The sequence below is a fragment of the Lichenostomus cassidix genome, chromosome 1Ab, assembly GCF_008360975.1.
Source record: "Lichenostomus cassidix isolate B80296 chromosome 1Ab, HeHo_3.0, whole genome shotgun sequence".
Classification (NCBI taxonomy): Eukaryota; Metazoa; Chordata; class Aves; order Passeriformes; family Meliphagidae; genus Lichenostomus; species Lichenostomus cassidix.
The window spans coordinates 6,989,675-6,999,380 of NC_139481.1; the positions used below are offsets into that span (position 1 = coordinate 6,989,675).

General features: G+C 38.0%; 1 protein-coding gene across 3 annotated transcripts in view; it reads left to right on the top strand.

Moving 5' to 3' along the window:
- The window catches only part of TXNRD1 (thioredoxin reductase 1), a 39,339-nt gene extending 31,551 nt beyond the window's left edge, over nt 1–7,788 (top strand). For all 3 annotated transcript variants that reach the window (XM_085049652.1, XM_085049650.1, XM_085049651.1), the window contains exons 13-15: nt 546–641; nt 2,787–2,921; nt 6,080–7,788. In XM_085049652.1, the coding sequence (XP_084905778.1) occupies nt 546–641; nt 2,787–2,921; nt 6,080–6,148 (300 nt within the window). In that variant the 3' untranslated portion in view covers nt 6,149–7,788. The remainder of the gene's footprint in view (nt 1–545; nt 642–2,786; nt 2,922–6,079) is intronic.
- Nucleotides 7,789–9,706: the final 1,918 nt, after the last annotated feature.

Sequence of the window (9,706 nt, forward strand, 5' to 3'; positions counted from 1 at the left end):
AACTTGTCTTCCTCTTAGCTGACATTTTCTTAATTTGACTGTGGAGAAAAATAAGTAAATACAACTCAAAATGGCAGTGTGTAAAATACTGTTAATCTGACCACAGGGCAAAGGCTTAAATGCTTTTCTGCCCACAAAGTTTGTATATACCCAGCCAAAGTTTTGTTATTGAGTGAAATTCTTGATGTTATATGTGAAACACTGACCTCTTTATTGTGTCACCTTACTGGCTGTTTTTGCAAGCCTCAGTAAGATCCTTGAGTCGCTTGGGATTTTGTAATTTAATAAGAGCATGGTGAGCTGCATCCTGGAAGTGTAATATTCTTATGGCTTCTCACTTTTAATTATTGGATGACATTAGTACTTGTTTTGTAGAGACTTCTGTCTTTGGCATTCATCAAGGGAAAAGAGTATCATCATGATTTCAGATATTCTAAATGCTATGTACATAGCTCATTACTTGGGATAATCTGACAGCTTTTGGAACATCATGCTCTCTGCTTGGAAATTATACAACTCTTTTTTAACCTGTGTTTTGTTTCCAGGTGTACCACAGTCATTTCTGGCCACTGGAGTGGACTGTGCCATCCAGAGACAACAACAAATGCTATGCAAAGATAATTTGCAATATTCAAGATAATGTAAGTGCATCTTTCTTTCTGTATGTTTATCATAGGGACTGTTGATGATATAACAGCTATAAATAGGTTATTTTAAAAAAATTAAAATTAATTTAAATTTGCCTACCTTTGGAAATGTAATAAATATTTATAGTGATACAATACTTCAGTGTTTACAAGACCAACTCCCAGTAAAATACAAAATTCTACCATTGCTGTTGGTATATGGTACTTCTTCCGTATACATAAAATAAGAAGCAGAGATCTTTAAGATCGTTGATTAAGTTTGAGAGGTGAGCAAATCAATGCATGTAAAAGTGGTTAGAAGTTATATTGGTTTATTCTCTCCTTCCCAAATGTGGACATTGTTTTCTGGGAGATTCTTCTGTCTGAAATTGAGGTCTCTCAGAAATCATCACAACCTGTAACCTCTCCAAACTCACATGTGTCCATAAAACTCTCGAGCTTGTTCTAACAGGATAATGTATCCTCCCTGCACAAATCTCATTTAGGGTGATAATACCAGGATTATCCTTGGACTAGGATGGAATTTCCTGGCAATGGAAATGTGCAGTACCTGCTGAAGCAAAAGCAAAACTAGTAATTAGTTAAAAGAATTGGTGTGCCCATCTCAGAATGATCATCAACTGTTTAATAAAATTTATTTCATTTTAATAATATAAATTATTATGAAGAGTAATATGCTATTAAAATGTATTCCTGTTAAAGAAGGTGACACAGCTATCTGTCCTAAAAAAACCCCCAAATCTTACTTTACCTACCTTCATTTTTCCTTAGATACAGATTTATCTTCCTGCAGTCTAAGCATCATGTCACCATTCTGTAAAATTTGCAAACCTGTCAGATTTTGCCCATTTCCTCTTTCTGGAGGAGTTTGCAGTAGTGTGGAAGGTATCTTAGAACCCCTGACTATGTTCTAGTCCAAAATTAATTGAGAAAATGCAAAGGTTTAATGGTGATTTGAAGTGTTTCATTAATTTGTTTTCTCTTCTTGTCCTGAAAATTTGAAACACGTTTAAACATCTAGGTGTAGTGTTAAAAGTTACCCTGGAAAAAAAAATTGTTCAGTAACTAAACTCTCATTACCTTGATTTCATTACTATGGTTTTATTTTGACATATGCCCATATTTTTAAAGGAAAATAAAGATAATTCCATTTTAGTTATTATTCAATTATAGCTTTTCTTATTTAAATAAATTTTGTGGCAAATCTCAGTCCTCAGACTTACTGAAAGAATAATAACCTTTCAGTTATACATAGTATCCACTACACCAAATATGTGATATTTAGCAGGAAGAGCAGATAACTCTTGATACTCTACATCTATTCTCACCAAAATCTGATGAATTCCCTGAAGATCACTAAAGCCCACATCAGCTGACACGTGCTAAATTTTCACATTTCTCTCTTTAAGAAAAGCAGATCAGGTCAGTAGAACTTGTTCTGCTGAATGTTTTCTGAGGATGAATGTGCAGTGTGGTATTTTGCAATTGAATAGGAGTAGAGATGGAAGAAGTGTGACTATTACCCTCCTTATTACTGGGTGGGTTTTTGCCAGTCTCTAAGTATATTATCTCCCAGTGAAATCCAACAAGTAGTTGAAAATTTTGCTATAATACACTTCTTGCCACGTCTGGTTGGCCACAACTTCAGCTTGTGGTCCTTTCCTGTGAGCAGCTATCAAACTGAAAATTCTTCAGCAGATACAGACCATGGAGCCACCCACCACAGGCCCTCCTACTGAAAACCTTCTTGCAGGGTGCTCACCTTTACTTAGGCAAGGATTCTGTTGCAATGAGTGGAATAACTTACCTGAATAAAAATTAATTGTGTTTATGATTTGGGCACACATGATGGAGCACAGACCACGGGGTGTGTTAAATTTGTATGCTCTTGATGTCCTCCTGTACAAAACTTTGTAAGGAAGCTGACTCCTGAGTTCCTAGTTGAGTCTTTGGAGAGAGAGAACAAAATTACACCATCTGTTGGTGCTAATGATAGTTCACATTTTAGTGGTTACATTAATTTGTGATATGTTTTGTGAGGTGATTAAAATATATACTCTGAGTAAGAAAACCTTACATGTTGTCTAAAGAGAACTGAATTCACGACTGTGCTTGCATTTGATTATCTTTGGCATTTAGGAGAGAGTCATTGGTTTCCATGTCCTTGGTCCAAATGCTGGAGAAGTCACCCAAGGGTTTGCAGCTGCTATGAAATGTGGGTTGACAAAAGAACAGCTGGATAGCACTGTAGGAATTCATCCTGTCTGTGCAGAGGTTTGTATATGATATCACCTCCCTCACAGCCCAGCTTTCATTGCATTCTGGGGTAAGGTGGTGGAAATCTGAATAACAGAGCTCTATTAAAGAGGTCCAGATTTGTGGGGAATTAGGGGGAGGAAAGGACAGGAAATTATCTGGTTTTAATATTTAGAATTCTAACATTTAGGCTTAGTCTGGGATATTTAATTTTTCTTTTTGTGTGTTCATTTATGAAAAGTTCAACTCTCCAGTTCTCTCTCTGTTGGGGAGTATTTCTCCAACTCAAGATTATGAAGGCTTCAAATACTGTTTCTGCTAAAGTGGTTGTCAAAACTAGATTAGTATAGTCAAAATAAGCTTACAAACTGGTGCTGGGGAAGGGAACCAACTACATGGCAATTTTTCTATTAAACTCTCTCCTCTTAAAGATCTTCTCTTTATTCTATAGGCCTTCAGTTCATGAAGCCACACAAACATTTCTTCTGTTTATCTTGTTGTTCCTCTTTAACAAAGAGCTCAATTTTCCCTAACAGGTGTGGGACAGCTGCTCCCAGATGTAAATCAGAGATTTACATCAGAGATTGATTTCAGTAGCATTAGGACCAGCTTATGTTAGCTGAGGATCCCTGAAAGCTCATTTCTGACCTGTGTAAATCTTTGTTCAGAATCTCTGGTTGTGTAAGATATCAAGTATTCCAAGGGTGCACCAGGATGCTGCTCTGCAGAAATGACATCCACCTCTCCTCTTTCCCATTTTCAAGGTGGTTTAGTAAAAGCCATGTAATAAGAACTGCATTAATGGAATGGACCTCCAGCAATCTGAATCATCTTCAAAGCATCCCCAATATAGATTCTGTTCTTTGTAGCATCATCTAATGGTGTTCTTGGAGGCCCTGGAGAGGGGTAGCAGGTCCTTGTCTCACCAGGGCCATGTGGAGGGGGATCTCTGAGGGAGGCATTAAACCTGGGAACTCAAGTGGGCTATTAGCATATGCAGTGTGAAGAGAGGATGAGAGTCATAATTTATTCTGGACATCTGAGCTGCTAAAATTGAAACTGAATAGAATGATGATTAGACATAATTCAGGGAGGTAATTTCAGATAATCATATTTGTTTGAGTGGGGGAGGAAGAAATTGGCTCAAGAGAAATAAGCTATTTAAAAGCTCCAGGGAACAGCGATCATTTTTAGTGACAGTCTTCAAAAGGGTTTTTTATGCTTTTGCTTAATTTAATCTCTTGAGCAGTAAACAAAAATCAAAGTGCAAGATGGCACTCTTTGATTAGAAAAATGCTTAAAAACTGTTTGGAATTAGTGAGGAAAGAGCATATTGGGTGAATAGAATGATGGATAATATCTGTTATTTTTGCTACATCTCTGTAAAAGTTAAGGAAAATGAAGTGTGATTTGAACAGGAAAGGGGCAGTGTTACAGGGTCAAATACTGACATCTTCACTGGCACTAGGACTAATTAATTGCTAAGTCTCCTGTAAAACATGATATTATTTCACTTGAAAAGACCTTAAAACTGAGGGTCTCATTCTCACTGCTTACAAATGAGAGCCAGATTTCACTTCTCTTCTTGGAGCAGCATTTTATTCTGCAGAAAACGTGAGTTCAGGATGGAATTTTTTGCAAGGTGAAGTCCAAATAACTGCAAGCACAGAACTGGAAGGACATCAGCCCTACAGAGAATTACATCTCAGCCTCTATTTAGCCGTGCTGCCTGAAATTCGGGGGGTACAATTGAGTATCTGGGATGGAGAGAAATTGTCTTCTGAAAGGTGGGGTGATTCTTCCAGGTAGCAAATGATGGCTTTCCAGCCATTGGATCTAAGGTTTTGTCTTAAATAATGAACAAATTCTGACCAAAAATTCATGTTTCCAATAATTATCAAATTACTCCAGCTGGCTTACTGGAGAGCAGTGGTCCCCTCCCACACCTGGAGCTTGCAGTCTGGCCAGGAGGAAAGCAGTTAAATTTTGTGCTTTTTAGTCTTGGTCTTTTGAAGTGAAATAATAAATGAAGACTCCCATCTGTTGTCAGGCTGTGGATCAGAAATAAAGAGTTCAAACCCCTTTCTCAAGACATACACTATATTTTAAATACATCACTGTTCTTCTGGCATATATATTAGGCATGCATTTGTCTTCCTGATTTGTGTATAATGCTTTATGTGCATATAGAAAGTGGAAGAGGTTTATCATTTATTGATGTTGTTCTCTGAAGAGCTGCTAGCAGCCTTAATGCAGCAAAGCTTCTACTTAGAGAAATATAGGTCTTTCTGATCCCCATTATCTTTAGATTTCAGTGTTATTTGCGTAGCTGAAATGTGTATGTACTTTTTTCTATGCTAAGTTCATTCTTCCTGAGAGATGGCTTTGATGATAGCTAATTATTGGAACTTTGAAGCATTTGGATTGCAGAGGTTTTCATTTCCTTTATTCCTTTCTATATTATATGTATGCAAAACTACACAATTATTTGCATAGTAAAGTATTAGTATTAGTATTAAACAAGTTTTTGTAGAATTTTTCTTCCCAAATTTTCATATCTGTTAATTTTACAATAATTATTTTTTGAATATGTTGTTTTCTTTAATGTGACTTGAAAGCAGTAAAGATTGGAATTTTTCAAACTAGTTTTACAAAGTGTTTTTACAACTATTGTCAAGAGGACACAGATCCCAAAAATAATACCTGCATCAGCAATCAGTTCCACATTTCTATAATGTCTAGAAAGGCACAAAGGCAAAATTCTCTCCAAATGCCCAGACCTGAGTTAACATCACTTTCCCAAACAAAGAAGTTTTCTTTGAGCCATAAAGACACTTATTCATTAGGTATACTGGAGGTTATTATTGCTAAGTTTGTTCCCACTGTAAAAATTTAGGAGCATTAGGACAAGAGGTGGTATAAAACCATGTGACTTCCTTAATTCTTTCTTTTCCACTGCAAAAGGAAGTGCATAAGGTAAATGAAAAGAACAAAAGTTATTTGTAGCCATGTGTGCTGTTTAGTGGCAAGGATTTTAAATGTATGATTTTCATTATTATTTTCTCACTTTAAGAAATGGCTGCTATTTTGAGCATCATGACCAAGTTAATCTTCCAGAAAAAAAAGAAAAATTAATTTTAGCCATACTAAGACTCTTCTTTTCTCTTTCTCTCAAGGTGTTCACCACCCTGTCTGTGACTAAGCGTTCTGGTGAGAGCACCACTGTGAGTGGCTGCTGAGGTTAAAGAGCCCCATTCTTGCTACTGCCAGAGACTGACTTTCATCAGTGTCTGACTCCTGCAATTCAGAAGGAAGGTTTTGGGAGAAGTCAGCCCTGGACACCTGCAGAAATGTGTAGAGCTTAACCTGGACTTTCCATCGTCCTGAGGAGAAGAGCTCTGTGGGAGTTGGTCACTTGTGGTGATTGGCTGGCAATTAGCAATGCAATGGGAATCTTGGCTGTCGAGTTAGTGATTAGCAGGGCATGTAAGAAATGCCTTCATGAAGTCATAGCCCAAAGCCTGCATTGTCTGGTGGGCAGTGATGGAAGAACTGCTAGCACAGCTGGACAACAACTGTTCTGATTTGGCTTTATTCCTCTCTAGTTTCTTTCTGGAACATTCCTTGCTAGTTCTTCCCAGAACAAAGAACTTCCCAACTCAGAAAAATCCCAAGTTCAGGTTACTGAATCAGATAAAACAGCTCCTGTGTGCTGGGTTATGACACACCAAGTGCAAGGTCTCCTCATGAGCATGCACTTTACCAGCTCACATGCCTATGGAGGGGAAGTTCTACTTGTTTGTTCATGAGGAAGAAAATAGCCTTGAAAAATATTTAGTACCAGCTAAAATAACTTATTTCTTGCCTTCCAAACTGATTCTGTTGTAAATTTTTATTTAGAGAGCCTTATTTGTGAAAACATTCTTCTCAGTGAGAAAGGAACATAATTTATTAAGGCCTTTTGATACAGAAAGTTGTTGGGTTTCTTCCCTGAAAGGAACAACTGTGCTTTAAACACAGATGTGAATATCTTTCTTGAAGCTTGTGTGATTATAATGAGTCCGGTTTGGAGCTGACAGAATTCCAGTGTTGAATGAATTATACTTCCAAGAACTCTGTGTAATTTTATTAAATTTGAGTAAATTTCTTTCTTTCAAGGGGAGCTGTCATGAGCTGCACTGTTTCAGGTCTAAACTGGCCACTTTGCACACAAAATGTTGAGATTTCCCTGAGATTAGTGAGCTCACAGAATCAAAAAAAAATACTCAACCAAACAACACCCCCCCAAAACAACTAAACAAACAAACCAAACCAGCCAAACTCCAAAAACCAATAGTGAAAAATCTCTTATGCAGATAGGATCCAGAAGTTGTATTTAGTTCCATGTGTGGTATGTTTTATATTTAATTAAGAAAACATACTTTTAAAACAGAGGTTTCCATGGAAAATACCAGATTCTTGAATATTGAATATTCATTGATATTATCCCCTGCATTGGATAAGCTGCATACATACTTGTCAAAAATGGCAAAAATGTCTCTTTGTAATGGAAATGAATATGTTTTTTGTATCTGTTTTTCCATTTCCCTCTGTTTTAGCAGAAAGTTTTGGATTACTTTTATTAAGTGGTTCTTGGGAGTTCAGTAATGTGGAATGAACTAGGGGTGAATTGCCCAGCCCTGTGGGCAGAATGCCTTATGCCTAAATTCCTACCTGGTAACAAATTCTTGTATTTCTACTGAGATTTCTAAAATAGTGTTGTAAGTTATTTTTATAAACCCATACATAACAGAAGGATTTTTAAACGTGTTTTGTATGGTATTTAGAATGGTCTGTGATGTTATTTTTCTGGCCAGTTTAATAAATAAATTGAATATTTGCACAAGCAGATGCTCCTTTTGATGCCTCTTCCAAGCAGACACCAGGTGACAGCAAGGTGACTGTTTTTCCAAGGGCCAGAAGAGGGCACCGTGATAAACCCAGCTCAATTTGCCTTTGTCTCTTGGATTTTGAAGGTAGATATTTCTCTGAAAAACGGTTTCAGGCTGTTTCATGTGCATTTGTTTTGCATGTTAAACATTTGAGAAGGACTTACTTCAAACCCAGGAGTGCAGAATCCTGAGCTGCATGTTTCAGCACATGGATAGCAGCATTTTCAAGCAGGTCTGTAAGAAATTCAGGTCCTGGAAATCAGTGTCCTTTATTTCCTGGAAGGAATAAGACCCGTATGAACTTGGCTTTGCAAAGCTGGACCTTCATGTATCTATTCTTAAGGATCATGTTATCATTAATGATGCATATTTCTACACTGGTTGCTTACAATTCAGTAGTTGTTGAGTTTAATTACTTCTGGTTTTACTTTAAATTTAAAATGGTGGGAATTTTTTTGGTAGGGCTTTTTCTATCACTTCTCCATAAGGAAAACATTCTCAGGTGTGTATTTATGTCATCTGTGGATGATGATAGAGGTATATAGTGTATTATCACATAAGGATTTATTAAATATCAAAGCTAAGTATTCCATGGTTTTAACAAATTAAGCATACTTTGGGTAATGCATGCTTTGGAAGCACATACTAGAAAATTAATTAAGCTCAACAGCATTTATGTTCAGCTCTAATTTATGGCTGAGTCTTTCACACAAGACTTGATAGATACCTTCCAGGTCAGAATAGGGTACAAATGTTTGTGGTAAATGTCCTGTTCTGTTGTGCAGAATTTGACTTTACACATACGATTTCTTTTTCTTTCAATTGTCCTTTTTATCTCTTTTCTAGAAGCTAGAAATCTTCCTAGTTACAGACTTGTCTTAGGGACTTCTCCCACAGCATTTTTACATCTTAAACCCATGAAATAAGCTGGCACCAAGTGGAGTATATATCAGGACAGAGAGGGAAGGCTTTCCTTTCCCCTAGCAAACCTCCACGACTGGCCTTGCTCAGCACCACAGTGACTCCTGACCTGCCCCTCATGCTGGCTGACAATCAGGTACCAACAAGGGATGCTTTTCTGCCAAGGAGGCCATGCTGTGGCCAGAGCCCTGGAGAGAGCTCATTCCCTGCTGCAGCTGGCCATCATGAGCCCAAAGAAATGTCCATCCCCTTCTTTAGACTGTAACAGAACCCTACTTACTGACAAATCTGCAGCTAAACCCCAGATTCTTCTTTCCTCTGTATATCCTTGTCTCAGCAAGCAATTCTTCCCTTGACAACAGGTTTTACCCTAGGTTAGACACAGAGTAAATTGAGCTCTGCCTTTTTGCTTGCTTTCAAAAATAAATGGTAACACATTTAGCCTGAAGATCTGCTTTCCCTTTTAATGTAAATTGACCACCCACAGCCAGGAGTGTGTGTGTGCCACACAGTGTGATGTGAGGTAGGCAAAAGTGGTGACTTGCTTTTGGGTTTGGCCCAGAGCAGCTTTTCCCACTCTGGAGCTCATGCACCATTACATGTATTTATGTCTATATATACATGGACTGTGGGATGGGGCAACTCAAGGTCTCTGCAGGCAAATTTTCCCTTGGGTAACACTTTGGGAAGAAGGAAGGGAGGAAGGGAGGAGGAGAGATGCAGAGGGGGAAACTACATGATAGGCACATGAGGTGCCTGGTGGATCCAACACCACCAGTATATCTGAAAATAAAAGCTCATGACTTGTTTTCATTTCCTCTGGGATGTGAGCCCACAATAGTGCTGTGTGTGGCAGAGGGATGGCAGGTCAGCACCATGGTGGTGGTGCAAGGGGGGATGCAGAAAGACCACACCACCCTTAGTTATGTTTTTCTTGGCTCTGCAAGCACC